Source organism: Rhizophagus irregularis, chromosome 8, assembly GCF_026210795.1.
Source record: "Rhizophagus irregularis chromosome 8, complete sequence".
Lineage (NCBI taxonomy): Eukaryota > Fungi > Glomeromycota > Glomeromycetes > Glomerales > Glomeraceae > Rhizophagus > Rhizophagus irregularis.
This window is the reverse complement of record NC_089436.1, coordinates 693603-709168: the sequence shown is the minus strand read 5'-3', so window position 1 is coordinate 709168 and position 15566 is coordinate 693603. Positions and strand designations below refer to the sequence as shown.

At 30.4% G+C, this 15566-nt stretch overlaps 1 protein-coding gene across 1 annotated transcript; it reads left to right on the top strand.

Annotated features, from left to right (window-relative positions):
- Nucleotides 1-1896: 1896 nt before the first annotated feature.
- On the top strand, nt 1897-12536 carry OCT59_028054 (uncharacterized protein; the record flags this gene model as incomplete). Its single annotated transcript, XM_066147055.1, has 28 exons — nt 1897-1950; nt 2125-2271; nt 2416-3124; nt 3241-3542; nt 3626-3787; nt 3863-4060; nt 4143-4355; nt 4433-4614; nt 4682-4811; nt 4891-5149; nt 5231-5454; nt 5526-6146; nt 6237-6464; nt 6550-6612; nt 6682-6921; nt 7008-7170; nt 7251-7515; nt 7613-7925; nt 8009-8419; nt 8518-8604; nt 8694-9000; nt 9081-9196; nt 9282-9684; nt 9757-10034; nt 10111-10308; nt 10382-10841; nt 10970-11888; nt 11984-12536. The coding sequence occupies 28 exons, from the start codon at nt 1897-1899 to the stop codon at nt 12267-12269; spliced, it is 7938 nt and encodes a 2645-aa protein (XP_065993806.1). The 3' UTR covers nt 12270-12536.
- Nucleotides 12537-15566: the final 3030 nt, after the last annotated feature.

Below are 15566 nucleotides of genomic sequence, written 5' to 3'. Positions count from 1 at the left end.
ATAATAATATGTAATAGTTTTTCATGATTGGTTGTCATTTTGTTTCAAATTCTTAGCAGGTCTGCAGCCAAAAACTTTGTTGCTTTACGATTATATTACCAAATCTGTGTTATTATTTAATTTATTTAATTTATCTAATTTAATTTTAGTGTGAGCTTTTTGATTAATATGTTCTTTACTTCTCAAAAAAAAAAAGAAAGAAAGAATTTTCCCTAGAAATTACGCATTTAGAAGGGGGTCTCTTCATTTTTTCACATCTATATATAGTAATTATCATCAATCTTTGCATACTATGGTAGATCGGTATATCACAAGGAGTCAAGGGGGGACTGGGGCCTGGGGGTATATAATAAACACGTGATCTCTGGCCCTTCTTGTTTTAAGTTGGCATTATTATGAATTTTCTTAATCCACTCTTCTAGTAATAAAAAAATTTTCTTAATCCATCCTTTTTTCTATTATAATTAATTTTTATTTCTTCTTCTTTCAAAGTAATAAAGTAACTTCAAAATTTTTAATGCATTGATTATACAATCAACTTTCTCTAAGTGCACCCTCTTTGGGACCATAATGAAAAATGTGCATTTAAAGAGGGTGTGCATTTAGAGAGAGTACATGTAGAGAGAGTTTACTGTATTATTTCTGAGACGATATAATAAAATATTTTGCTAATGCGGCCTCAGGAGCTGTGCTTGTAACGGCCACAGATCCCGTTGTGGAGAGATCGTCGTTTGGGTACAGTATCTGTCTATGAAACACAAAAACAGCATAACAGATAACAGATAATGGTCTGACCGCGCAGCAGTGATGACTTATGGAAATTCGGACAATTGGAATATTTGAACTATTATTATATTTTATTCAGTCCAAACCCTAACTTTATTAGATTATTGGATTCCAATCGCCACTTTTTAATTATAATTATAAAGAATATTCAAAAAAAAAAAAATTTACCTAATTTATTAATAAGAATTCAATTTGGACTATCTACAATTAGTTCAACTGAATTCCAATAATCAAAATCTGCCGAAATCAATTAATAATCTTTTAATTACCGAGCCATGATATACTATAATTATCGTGCAGTAATAATCAACTGTAATACAATGTTTGTTTGCCACGCGTTGCCATGTTTAAAGAAATTATGCCAAAATTGGTTAGAACAAAAGATCGATCCTTTTTCAAGAAAATATAGAAACGCTTTCATTGAAAAGTTTTAAGTAAAATTTACAAGTTAAAAATTTATACATAATTTTTGATCCGAATGTTTGTGAAAGCAAACATTGTTTTGAATAATTGAACACATTACATGTAAATTGAGCATCTTCGAAATATGAATGGTGCTTCATTAAAATAAATTAAACTTTGTGAAACATGTCTAATTGTTATAAACTCCTAGAAGTTGCCTGATCAGTAATTGATCGACAATGGAATAAATTTACCAGTTACAAACATTTCCACGGTAATATATTCAAAAATTAATGCTAATAATGCATCTAATTTTGTCGATTATTTTAACTTTCCGGCTTAGGTTCGCGAATTTGAGTCCCATTATAAAATTTTGTTGTGAGCGTAAATAGTAAAAATTGGTTGGCAAAAAAAGGGTCTTTCCTTCATAGGCAAAAAACCGCTTGTCACAAAATTTTCTTGTGTTACCTTTTATTGTAACACAAGACACAAATTTAAAAATCTTACCATATTTTGTTTATAACTATACTACCAATTAAGCGCTTATCCTCCATTTTTCATCCTTTAACCTTTCCTTCATAATTATAATTACCTTTCAGTAGAAACACTTTTTGACACTCTTTCTTTTTTTAATATTTCAAAGTTAACTTTTCTTTCGTAGTTAATAATAATAAAGTTTATATTTTCAAAAAACCGGAAATAACCAGGATGAACGGAGACACAAAGTTAATTCTGTCTTTAATAAATAGGATTAGTTTAAAGGTACCAATTTTTAAATACTTTAAAAAAAATTCATTTAAATTAATTCAATTTTTTTATATGTAATTCAATTATTTGTTGAATTTTTCATATATTAAACTTATTGTTATTTATTATTTATTATTTACTTATTATTATTATCTTTATTTATTTTATTTATTTTTTTTTTAATAATAGTTACCAGTTCATAGCGGAAAAAAACTGGAAACCCTCGAGTCAGATCCTCTCATATTACAAATTGTTAACTCAATAATTGATTTATCGAGGTTTAAACTTAGTACAATAGCAAATAATTTAACCCACCTTCTAGAAACAATATCTAAGGTACGCCGAATATCTTTTTGTATTGTTGATGAAAAGTTAACCAATTGATTATATATGCATGACAATGATCAAATTTCAATATAATAAACAATAAAATTTATTTAATTAATTTATTTATTTATTGGATCGATACTTAATTAATAGTCTTCAGCGATGATGTTGGAAGAATTTGTACCTTTCGAAGTATTACAGTCTCAATTATTTATCCTAAAAATTTTATCAGCATGTATGACAAGTCACTGGAAATACTATCGAACAATGAAAAGGGAGAGGGAGTTGGAGCAGCAACTACAATCTAACGATGATACTTCATCAATATCAACACTTGTAAATCAAAATCAGCAAAACCAAAATCAGCAAAATCAAAATCAGCAAAATCAAAATTATCAAAATCAAAATTATCAAAATCAACAAGGTCAGTCAAGTCAGTCAAATCATAGTAAGCAATTTAAATTACCCAGATCATGGGATGATCCTCCACCATTAGAAGATTCGCTTGCAAAATACATCTTGAGCGTATTATCTCGGTTTCTACATCAAATGGCGAGTCAGGAAGATAATGCTACTGGCCAACCACCAAATGGAAATCCTGCAGGTCCCGGTTCACCTAATAACTTTCCTGCTACAGCACAAGGATCATCCGCTACATTTGAAATAATAAATGACATTTATAGGAACGCTGGCCGTGTTATATTCTATATTAGTGCTTCTAATTGGAATGTTGTTTTTTCAAGAATAAGGAATCGCATTGGCTATTTGACATCTACAAATGATGAGTGGCCAGAAACGTCAGAACTGAAGCTGTTAGAATGTTCAGATTTAAACTCTAAACGGTTGTCAATGGTTCTTCAAGGTTTTATAACAATTTTATTTGTTAATTTTCAAAGATTTTAAGACTCTTTATGTAACTCGCGTTATACTTTTAAGGTCTTGAATATTAAATATTTTTTTTTAAAAAAAATTTTATAGAACTATGTAGTTCTTTTTTACATCTTAAACGGTCAGCACAAACAATGATGGCGAATGTTTTACGTAAAGCTATATGGAATTGGATAGAAGTCTTTCCTGCGGAATTTGTGACTTTATGTCAAGAACAAAAACGATTAGAAGGAGGAGCTGAAATATTATTTGATTATTGCAGTTCTTTAGCCGAAAGTAACCCTAAGAAGAAGTCCGTTTTTTGGCCATTACAGACTATGTTGTTAATTTTGTGCCCTGATATATTGTTTAATGCGTCAATGTCAGATGTATCGAATTCAATGTCCAAAAAGGTAAAAAAAATATGATTTACTATTTAACGAATATTATTTATTAATATTTGCACCACTAAGAATTGTTTCACCAATATTTTTAGGTTGCATTTCTTGACTCATTAAAACAGTCACTGAGAAGGTCAAAATTAGCTGAAGTTGCCGCAGTATGTTATGTCGATATTTGTAAAGCATCGACTTACGTAGCAAAGAGTGATTCTTCAGCTTTACTTCAAATTGTACCTGATATTGAAAATGATCTTAAAGTAAGATTTTTGAATCTTATTTGAAAACATGCTTTTCTTGATTATCTATACTTACTTTTATATTTATAATAATAGGCAAAATTGTTCGATCCTAATAAACCGTTTATGACTGAATCACAAATTGATCAAAAACTTATGACAGATTGTTTAACGGCCTTATTCAGATTAAATCAAGATACATTGGAATCATTAATTCCAATTTGTCTGAGCGAAAATGCACCTAATGCTTTCAAATTAGTATTGGTTAAAAGTTGTTATGCGATAGCTTCAGAAGTAAGAGCCAAATTTAAGTTGATATTTAATTGAAAAAAAATTTTTTTATTAGATTCAAATGTATTTTTTTTTTAATTTGTAGGAAAATCGATTTCCTTGGAATCCTAGTTTATCATCTGTATATTCGGTTCTTGCCGTGCCACTTCGGCAATTGTTACATCAATACATTAACTCTAAGGATAAATCTAATGACTCTAGGAAAAGAAGATACAAACCGGATGAATTAAACGAAAAAACGGAAATTATTCTAAATATTATCAAGCTTTATAAATCTGATCCTATGCTTGCGCTTGCTGTAAGTTTATATTAAATTATTTTTCCTATTAACAAGTTTATTTATTTTTCTCATATTTTCTTAATTACAACACACAGTATTATGATCCTAATCAATGCCCAGAAGAAATTCGACAAGTTATTTGTGGCATAGCATTATGTGTAAATGATAATGCAATTAGATCTATTGCGGCTGATACTTTGTTGGAACTTCATAATTTAGAATATATTGAAAGATGGGGTCCTGAAGATAAGATAATGTATAGCTTTTGGTCAATAAGGTGTGTTGATATGAAATAATCAATATTATGTATTACTCTTATTAAATCTTAAATTTTTTATTGTTAGTTCTCAAGTGATGTTAGCTATTGCAAGACAAATTCTTGATTATAAAGAACGTGAAGAAAGTACGAAACATTTGCTTGATCTTTTACTTCAATTATTTATTCGTCGCAATCAATTCTTGAAAAAACACAAGGTAAAATTGCTTTTGTGATTTTTTTTTTATTTAAAAGAATTTTTTTTTTTAAAAAAAAGTTTATTCCTTACATTAATAGGAAGAATCAACAGTTGGAATTAATGCACCTGAACGTTTTAGCTGCAATGTGGTTCTTGAAATCGCTTTACTGGTTTTATTATGCTCTCCCGATCCAGATATTTGTTCAATGTCATTAAACTGTTTTGGACATTTTTGTCAAGAGGCTCAGTTTACCACAGAACTTGTACCTGATGAGATGGATGTTCAGACTGCTCCCCCAATTGTCGAAAATATGGAAATCTATTTAGAGTTGTCAGCTTCGCCTTATGTAGTTTTAGGTAAGATAATATAAAATCATTTCTCTTTCTCTTTTTTTTTTAAAAAAAATATATATATATATATATATAATTTTATTACAGGTCGTATGGCACAACAAAAGCGTATTCGCAAATTATTGCGATTAATGAAAGTGGCAACGCCTGGTAATCTCGCTTCATGGGAAGAAGCATATAAACGTTGGAAGAACCTTACTCAATTAATTGCTCGACCTGCTGATGAGCAAGCGATAGAATCTAACAAGATAAAAGGAATGCCGTGGAATAATCCGGGTAAAGTTGGTAATAATGTTGTGATTGTTCCGGAGGTAATATAAATTTATATAAAAAAATATTTTTGTTCAATGATTGTTATAATTAAAATTTTTTTCTATTTAAGGCACAAAATACCGAATGGCTTAATTATACTGGCTTTTTATCATCATTGGGGGGAGTTTGTGTCAATGAACGTCCAAATGAATCTTTAGTAAATGATTCAGACAATAGGAATAATATACCTCAGGGGTCAAATTACCATTTAATGGTAGAAAAATATGTACATGAAATGGTGGATTTGTTAGTATGTGATTCAGCATATGTTCGGGAAAGTGTTAGAGAAACTCTTGGAAATGAATTGAATACAAGACTATACGTTATTTTATTTAAATATCTTGAATCGATAGTATCACGATTTTTTGATCCAGATGGTGAAGCAACTCCAACCGAAAGATACACACTATTTGTAGAGCAAGCAATCTCCGTTTTAAAACTTATCTTAGAGCGTATTCAAGATGCATCAGAAAATTTGTACACTGTTGACCTCGGGGGTCTTGTTCTCTCTTTTGCCCGTTATCTGAATAGGCTTGGTTCTGGTCAAGTCGCATTACGAATTAAGAAACGAATGTGTCAACTTGCTGAGATATTAATGCATAAAAAAGATTATGTCACTCTTCGACAAGAAATTAAATTGAGAAACAGACTTTTGGAGATTTTTATTGAATGGACTTCAGATTTTACAATGGTACATCCAAATTTCTTACCTTTTTTTTTTTTTTTAACAAAAAAACATATGCTTGGTTGTTTCTAATTTTAATTTATATGTATTTAAAAGAAAGCGGATAGTCAAGGAAACAGTGAAACATCATCAAATAAAAGTGAAAAATTGCATCGTGATTTGGATCAAACTTGTTTAAAAACAGTAGTTGCTCTTCTTCATCAATTACCATTACAGCCCTCTGATGCTGTACATGAATCGGATCTAAGTGGAGTTAAATCACGTTTATTTTATAAATATTTTTCATTTTTCATCAAATTACTGAACCGATGTCGTATTCTCGAGGTGGAAAATTTTTGCATTTAAATAATAATATTATTATTGTTCATAAAAGACACTTTTAATTAATATTATTTTTATTATATATTAGGCTATTGATAGCGGTACTCATTCTGCGAAAAATAATCAAGATTTGCAAATGTTATTGTCAAAGGTAAATTAAATCGTTTTCTTTAATTTTATTTCTTAACTCATCAGTAATTTTGTTTATTATTTAATGTAGTCTAAAGAGTACGTCAAGGATTTGGGTCCCTTGAAAGATTACACGATTTTAGCATTGAGTAATTTACTCAGCGCAAATGTTGATTCCGGTTTAAAATATTCATTGTCCATGGGATATCATGAAGACACCAAGACAAGAACGGCATTTATGCAGGTTCTTACAAATATCTTGAATCAAGGAACCGAATTTGAGGGTCTCGCAGAAAATGCAATGAAAGATCGTTATGAAAAACTTGTTGAGGTATTTGATGATGAGTGTTAAATTAAATAAGAATTCTTAATATTATTTCTCCATATTTATTATCGTATATATTATTTATTATTCAGTTGGTCACCGAGTCTGATCTCAATATTGCATTATCATTATGTGAAGTCTGTCCAGTTTCTGATATCGATATAGTCTCTAAAACTCTTTTAGCAGTTTTTGACTCTCGAAATAAAACAATGCCCTTATTAAAAGCGATTGTCGAAAAAGAAGTTATTAACACAGGTATAAATTATATTTCACTTGATTTTTATTTATATATTGAATTGTTTTTATTAACTACAAGGCATTTCGCATTATAATAGAATATGAGTCTGATTTATTCCGACGTAATTGTATGGCAACTCGTATGTTGGCTTCCTTTGCAAAAACACATGGGACAGAATATTTACGTGAAACTTTACAACCTTTGTTAAATGATCTTCTATCTAAGCCAAGTGATTTCAGTTGTGAACTTAATCCTGACAATCTTCTTCCCGGTGAAGATGTAAATAAAAATTTACAAAATTTGAAGGCCACAGCTCAAGCATTCTTGGATACTATCTGTGCTTCTGGTCCAAATATGCCAAGGTATAATATGACTTAAATGCGCATTTTATTTTATTTGGTTTATTTATGTTACTTTTTTGATCAACAATTGAACTTATCTTTTTTTTAAAAAAAAAAGAACATTCCGAGAAGTATGTCATTACATTGGTAGTGCCGTCGAAGAAAAATACAAGCGAGCAAAATGCGTTACAGTTGGAGCATTTGTTTTCCTGCGTTTCTTCAATCCAGCTATAGTGTCACCAGATAGTGATAATATATGCAAGCCTATTGAAAATGTTAAAATCCGAAGAGCATTGTTATTAATAACCAAGGTTATTCAAAACCTCGCAAATAATGTTCTTTTCGGTGCAAAGGAACCTTTTATGATTGTTTTAAATGATTTTTTAAATAACAATATTGTTAAAGTGACAACTTTCCTGGAAGAAATCTCCGTAAGTATTGTAATCGTTTTGATCTGCTTTATAAAAAGGAAAGATAAAAAGACAATTAACTCTTTAATTTATTTTTAAATCAGAAATTGCCTTACGTACCTCCATTTGCAGATGTACAATCGGGAGATAATAATATCGTACGTAGATTAGAAGATTCCGAACGAAAAAATCTTCATAGACATCTTGTTGAATATCAAGAGAAGATGGCAAAAGATCTTCAGACACGAAGAGTTAAATCAATAAACCCAGCTGCACCCGCTAATGTTATGCTTGATCAGGCTCAAGCAAGTAAAAAGGCTTGGGATACAATTTCTAAACTTCTTGCACAACTTGGTCCACCTACAGAAAGTCAAAAGAAAGAATTCCTGAATATTAGGAATAATCATTTTGAAACAAATCACCAACTCTTTAAAGAATTTATGACTCGAAATAAATTTCGTAATCTTGAATCTATAGTATCCAAAGGAGTGTTTTATGAGGGCGGATTTTCAAAGGTTAATATTAAGCATAATTAAATATAAGCATAACAATTATTTTTTATATTCATTATTTTGGTTTTGGTCTTAAATTTAACAATTTACACAAATTATAGGAAAGACGTCGTGTCTTTTATTTAATATTACGAAGACTTGACGCAGAAGCTACAGATATGGAACTCTTGATGTATCATGTTCTTAATGTAAGTATTTGATTTAGTTCTAATTAATAATGTTATTTGCCTTTAATGTGAATAAAACCTAATTGATTAAATATATTTAAACTATTTAGACAATTGAACCATATATGGGACAACCATATGAACTTTTAGTGGATGTAACGATGTTTGGAGCAGCGAACGAAATACAGTTACAATGGGCTCAACAATTTATGCATATTCTTCCATTTGATGCTATGGAAAACCTTAGTGCACTATATTTTTACAATACGAACACCGCTTTCAAGAAATTCACCAAAAAAATATTATTAGCCCGACTTTTTTCAAGTAAAATTACTAGGAGAACGATATTCTTATGCAACTTGAGTGAATTACATGAACATATTTCTTCACCTGAAGTTCGATTACCGAAGTCGACAAGTATGTATTATGTTCTTTATTATTTAATTTAATACGTAAAACTTTACTCACACCATTTATGATTTAAAATTGGTTTATAGCACAATTAGATACAGATCCAAATGTGGTATTTAATCCAATAACAAGAATTTCACATTATAGAATGCAAGTACCAGTTACAATGAAAATTAGCCACGAGACTATACAGGTTTTGACGGTAAATTACTTATAAATCATATTTTTATATATATACATTTTTTTTTTGTTTCAATTATTAATATAAATTTATTTATGTTTTTAAGACAAAAAGACAAGACTTATTTAATGGATTGAGCAGTCAATTAAATGATGTATTTCATATTTCCGAAATCGAAGACATTGCCCCATCCTCACATAAAAGCGATGATAATGAATTCATCATTAAACAAGATCGGGGTAGACCTCCTTTATCATTTACCAGCCCAAGAAGAGATTCTATTATGCAAGCTATTCGTGCTTCCAAAGCAAGATATCAGATAGCGAAACCAACAAACATAACTGAAAGAGTAATAAGGCCAAGCGATGTTCCAGGAACATTATTAAATATGGCCCTTCTGAATATTGGTAGCGATGATCCTAACTTGAGATTGGCTGCTTACAATTTACTTGTAGCTTTAAGCCTCATATTTAACTTTGATGTGGGTGGCCAGCTATTAGGAGCGAAAGGTTAGTAGTATTATCCAAATTCATTATAATTAATTGTTAAAATATTTATTCTAAACCTGGATAATTTTGTAGGATTATGTATACCAGCAAACAATACATCATTTGTTGTTGGATTGAGCGAAAGGCTTGCGAGTTTAGTTCCTCAACTTACTCCAGATTTCTTGTGCGAATTCTTTGTTGGATTTGACAAATCTAGTACTCCTCTGAAACATTTATGTCTTCAGTATATGGCGCCGTGGTTAAATAATTTGGCACAATTCACTAAGAGTGGAGCAGATGGTCACAAAAACGTTGATAAAACGCGGGAGATTATAAAGAACTTAATTGAACTGACAACGAAAGAAACTGAAGTATGAATTAAATTTCATGTTTTTTTATTAATAATTTAGCAAACACACTTTTTATTAACTTTTTGCTTTTTACTAGATGTATACCGCAGTTCAGTCAAAGATATGGAGTACCTTAGGAAAAGTTGATGAAATTACAAATATAATAATTGATGAATTCGTTCAATATGCTGTTGACCATGGTATAAGTTCACCCCAATCTGAAATAGTCGCAAATACCATTGTGACTTTATCATCGGTTAACATTCGAGGAAAAATAATTGCAAAATTAAGAAAAGTATGCACCTTTTATAATTTTAATTATATCAATTGTTTATTACCTTGGCGCTAATCAATTTTGTTTCTTTCAGGTAATCGCAAGAACATCATTAAAAGCCACTAGAACTCTCACAGATAATCCAGCATGGCCAGAGATTGCCGTTTTGATACGGTTCAATTTAATGTTGTCGTTTAACAGTCGTAATGTACAGCTATATTTGCCAGAATTATTTTATATCATTTCAATACTAGTAGCTACTGGACCTCCACTTATTCGGGCTTCTATCCATGGTCTTATTGTAAATTTGGTGCAATCTCTTTGCACATCAATGCCTTTAAATGAAATTAACGTTAAGAGATTAACATTGTTGTTAACAGAATTATCTGAGCCAAATTTCCGTTACTTTTTTGGCTTGAATAATGTTCCTGGCAACGCATTTGTTATATCATCTGAATCCACACATGATTTGCCGGATACGATGCCACTGGCTTCTTTGGAAAAAATTGTTCAAGCATTGCTAGAAGTTATGGTTTGTGGCGCTGGTTCAGTCGGTAAGTTTTATTAATAAATTCTTAAAAAGTTGATAGTAGTATCTATTCGTCATCTGTTGGGTAACATTATTTTATAGAAAAGTTTATTTATTATTTATTCATTTATTTATTATTCATTATTTTTTTAGATATGTCAAACACATGGAGAGCTAGATGGATGGGGCTTGTTGCAAGTACAGCTTTTCAACATAATCCAGCAGTACAACCAAGGGCATTCGTGACACTTGGTTGTCTTGCACGTGAAGAAGTTGACGATGATTTGTTATACCAAATATTAGTTGCTTTAAGAGGAGCTTTGTCGATGTTTACCGAAAATGATTGTTCACTTATTATTAGTATTGTAATGTGTCTTACGAACATTGTAGAAAACTTACCCGCTGACTGCCGATACCTACAATCGTTGTTCTGGTTAGCGATGGCGCTCGTTCAAATAAGTCATATTCCTGTATTCCCAAGTGCAATTAATTTATTAAATGTAGTACTAAAAGCATTAGATGTCAACGGTTTCTTTGCAGTAGAGGATATTGCAACAGTTCTTTTAAGAGCTCGTGTCCCTCTGGAACCTATAGCAATAAATATGGATAGTGAAGCAGGTATCAATTATGAACATTTCTCATTTGCAGTTTCAGCAACACTATTAAAAGGGTTAAAAAATCCTGTCACAAAAACTGGAACAAAAGACGTTTTGAATGCATTTTTGGATATTGCATCTAAGGGTATTACTAGAGACCAACCCCATAATTTAATAGATTCTAGTATGTTAGGATACTTAGCCGCATTGTTACCAGTCTCGGCTAAAAATGCAGATATGAAAGAATTGCTTTGGGTTTGTGGAATTGTTGATTCCGAAGTTGATAATTCAGAATTAGGAACGACATATTATAAAATTTTTGAAAAACTTGATATACCAGATAATCAAACTGCTTTACTATTGATTTCATTGATGGTTGCTATGTTACAAACTGCGGAACATGAGCCTGAAAGATTATTCTTATACGGTTTCTTGGCGGAAGCTGCTTCAGCTTTACCTGAAGTATTTGCTTTAGTGTATGCTTTTTTTAAAAAATTTTTTCTCATGTTTATATTATTATTTATTTGATATTAATATTTTAACAAAACAAATCTCTAATTATTAACAATAGATATGACTCTTTACTACCAAAGATGACGCAAATAATTAATAACAGTGAAACCATCCCAATCCTTGATTCCGTTCAGTCGATTCTATATACTGTGATTTCTTCCGATCTATCGTCTGGCAGAGGTGTAGTCCGACCAAATCAATTAAATCAAATGCCTTCATATCTTGAGGAGATAGGATTTACAAATTTAATGGATTGTGGATCATTCCTAACTGTTACCAAAGAAAAAATGAAAACAAATGCATCGCTAGCAAGTGAATTGGTGAATAAGATAATAAGTGGATGAATTATTGTAATTCCGGGGAAAAAAATGAGGTTATTAGGTGAATTTGGCGGTTATTTATGAATTATTAAAAAAAAACAATTATCCAAAAAAAAAAATATATATAATTTATTATTAAAAACTAGATTACTTTATTTATTTGTTTCTATTTTTTATTTAATGATTTATTTAATTTTATTTTATTTTATTTATTTTTACATATTAACAACGAATATGTTCAAAGAATTGAACATTAATAAATGTGAATAAAATGTATTTAATATATTAATTAAATAAATGTGAATTGGTAAGATCTCATTCATGTTATACTGTTATTTTTCGATCAAACGTTCATAGACTTCATAAATTCAGAAATTGAAATAAATAATAATATACTTCCCGCAAAAGCATGACAGAGATTTGATGTGAATTATCCGAACTCCTTACGAATGCCAGATTCTAACTATTTTCGCTGATTTGCGAAACGGCGAGTATTCGGGTTAATCATTTCAATACCTAAATTCCGATCAACTTTTATTTTATGATCGGCAAGACAATGGTAAAAGTGATGCCGCGATTGCCGCGCACTTAATAAGCTTAAATCTTGCCATTTTAATTATAACTAATACGTGTTCTTATTTAAATTCTTTTTTCTATACTTTACTACTACTTTACTCACTAAGATTTCAACCAAGTGCATGCCCGAATTGTTTGTTATAGCTGCAACTAGGACAGCTTCACAAAAAAATCCATTTTATTAACAATGGTTGCATGTAATAAACTTATTTACCCGTTTTGGCTAAGTTTGATGTTTTTTTCATTTCCGATAGTTGCATGCTAACTCATAAGTGATTTGTAACGTAATATTATTTTATGCCCATTTCTTTCTAGCCGATTGTATTGGATCAAATTCACTGCCATTTTTGATCAAAAAAGAAAAAAAGAGTCACAAATGCATAATATATTATATGAGAAGATTGGACTCATTGGACTTAGTTTTAACATATCCAGCTTCTATTTCATCAAAAACTCCAATAAAGACTTTGATGGATAAAATCATACTATGGATTAAGAAAGAGGGGAAAAGAGTAGTTAGTTTTGCAAGCGATAGCAGTAATATTATCAATGAAGAAGTTGGCTGTTAGCAATAGTTAGTAATGTGGAGTAATGGAAAGAACTGGCCATCCTTTTACTATGCAAAATATTTCTGGGGGCGGATGCTTTATTCCTCTCTTGAAACACCACTACCCGTTTCATTTTCATTTTACATAGCAATAATACTTTATGAAAAATATATGTATAAAGAATATATAAAGGTTTATTGAATTTTAAATGTATATGCGTCATAAATGTTCAATCCTTGAACCCACTGCAAATTATAAAAAGGTGAGAACTGATCAGTGAATCATTCTTATCCGTCTTGTGTAAAATCCAAGCAAAATATTCAAACTTATCATTATTTACATCATCGTATCGAAAATCAAACAAACGAGTATACTCCACAAAGTAATAGTAGGGTATGTTGACTTGGTTAGCTTCCAGAAGAACATCATCACGATGTTATGGCTCTATAGATATTCAAAGATCATGTTCCGCAGTATATATATGTGGACCAAAATCACGTGACTTTTCGCCGCACTTAATTTCAGTCAAATGCGTTAAATGCCGGCTAATTTCTTGGATTGGAAATTAAGTACAGCGGTATTGTATTGTTTATTTTTACCTCATTATTAATCTCAACTGTAGATTTGATATTATTTAATCACAGGAAAATTCTCATTGGAAAAAATAAAGTTGCACAAATATATTATTTATTCAATGATTTATTACATTTTATGATTTAAAATGAAAAGTTAGACATCCATTGTAGCTTGCAATAAAATTTATGAATAATTGATTCAATTTTCTCAGATAGTTAAAGTTGTAAAAAATTTTTTAATATCCTTTCTTCCTGCGCAATTTGGGGATTCATTTTCCACGGTCTCACTTAAGCCAAAATCAATAAAAAAAGAAATGGCAACTTTTTGGCTCGTATAGAATATTACTCTGAGAAACATCATTATGTAAGACACCGAAATTATGTATTGACTTGAGTTGATTGACTATTAATTTTTTTCCTTTTTAGTGAGTATTGTCGGATCAATTTGATGAGCGCCTTTCAATTAATTGTAATGCTAATGCAAAAAAATTTCCGTCATAAACGTAACCATTATAGAACAAACGTGGAATAGCATGACCTAATATCAATATTGTAATAGTTATTATAAAGGGTTAAGTTTAGACATTTCCTATAAATGGCTTGAATAATCCTCTGATTATTGATATCGCTATGGTCTATATCAATGTTTATTTTATTAAGATTTCCCCTCGTACTTGCAATTATATTTACTAAGAATTTTGCCGGAATAGACCTACTAACTTTCAGAGTTTGTAAAAATGGTAAAGATAAGTGTTCCAAACAATTCCACTCTTCACCATAAAATTTGCCAATTAATCTCAAACTTGTTAAATTAAATAAGTGTTAATATCTAAAAATATTATGAATGAAAAAAAATGTACCTTGGTAAATTATTAATAAAAACGTTTTCGCAACGTTTTTTAATTCTTTTAAAACAGAATAAATATGAGCTTCTTGTTTTAACGTTTTCATCCCTTGCTTCTTATATGTGTCACAAGTCTTCCATGCTACAACTTAATTATCATAATATCTAGAAAAAACTTTTCCAAAGGACCCCCAGCTATGTATTCATCTATAATAGTAATTAGTAATTCCTTTGGACGAACTTGCAATTGTTTTTTTACTACTGGTCTTTGGTGTTCTCTTCCTCTTCCCTGAAGAATCATCATAACCATAATCATCACTAGAATCATCATCAGATGATCCAGAGTAGTCGGGGTCATTAGAATCATTAGAGTCACCATAACTATAGTCATCACATCATCATCATCATCATCATCATTGTCAAACACTACATGTCCCAATCTATTACCGACATTATTATCATTAATGACGAGTTGGCTGATATAATAAATGCATTTGCGTAAAGTTGGATTGGTATCATCAGGTCGAACAACACGAGAAACATATGAGTTGTTTCTTCTCGCTTGAGAAAGTATGTATGTATCACTATAATTTGACAGAATACCATAATGTAAACCATTACAGGCCATTTCACTAAATATGTGCGATGGGTTCCTTTTCTTGAATTTAAAATTTGGATCCGCCGGCCGGCATATCGACAAATTTGCCAGAAAATTATAACCACATAAATTAAGATTGTGGCGCGTTTTCGTTTTCACAGGCATCTTGGGCACTGTGAG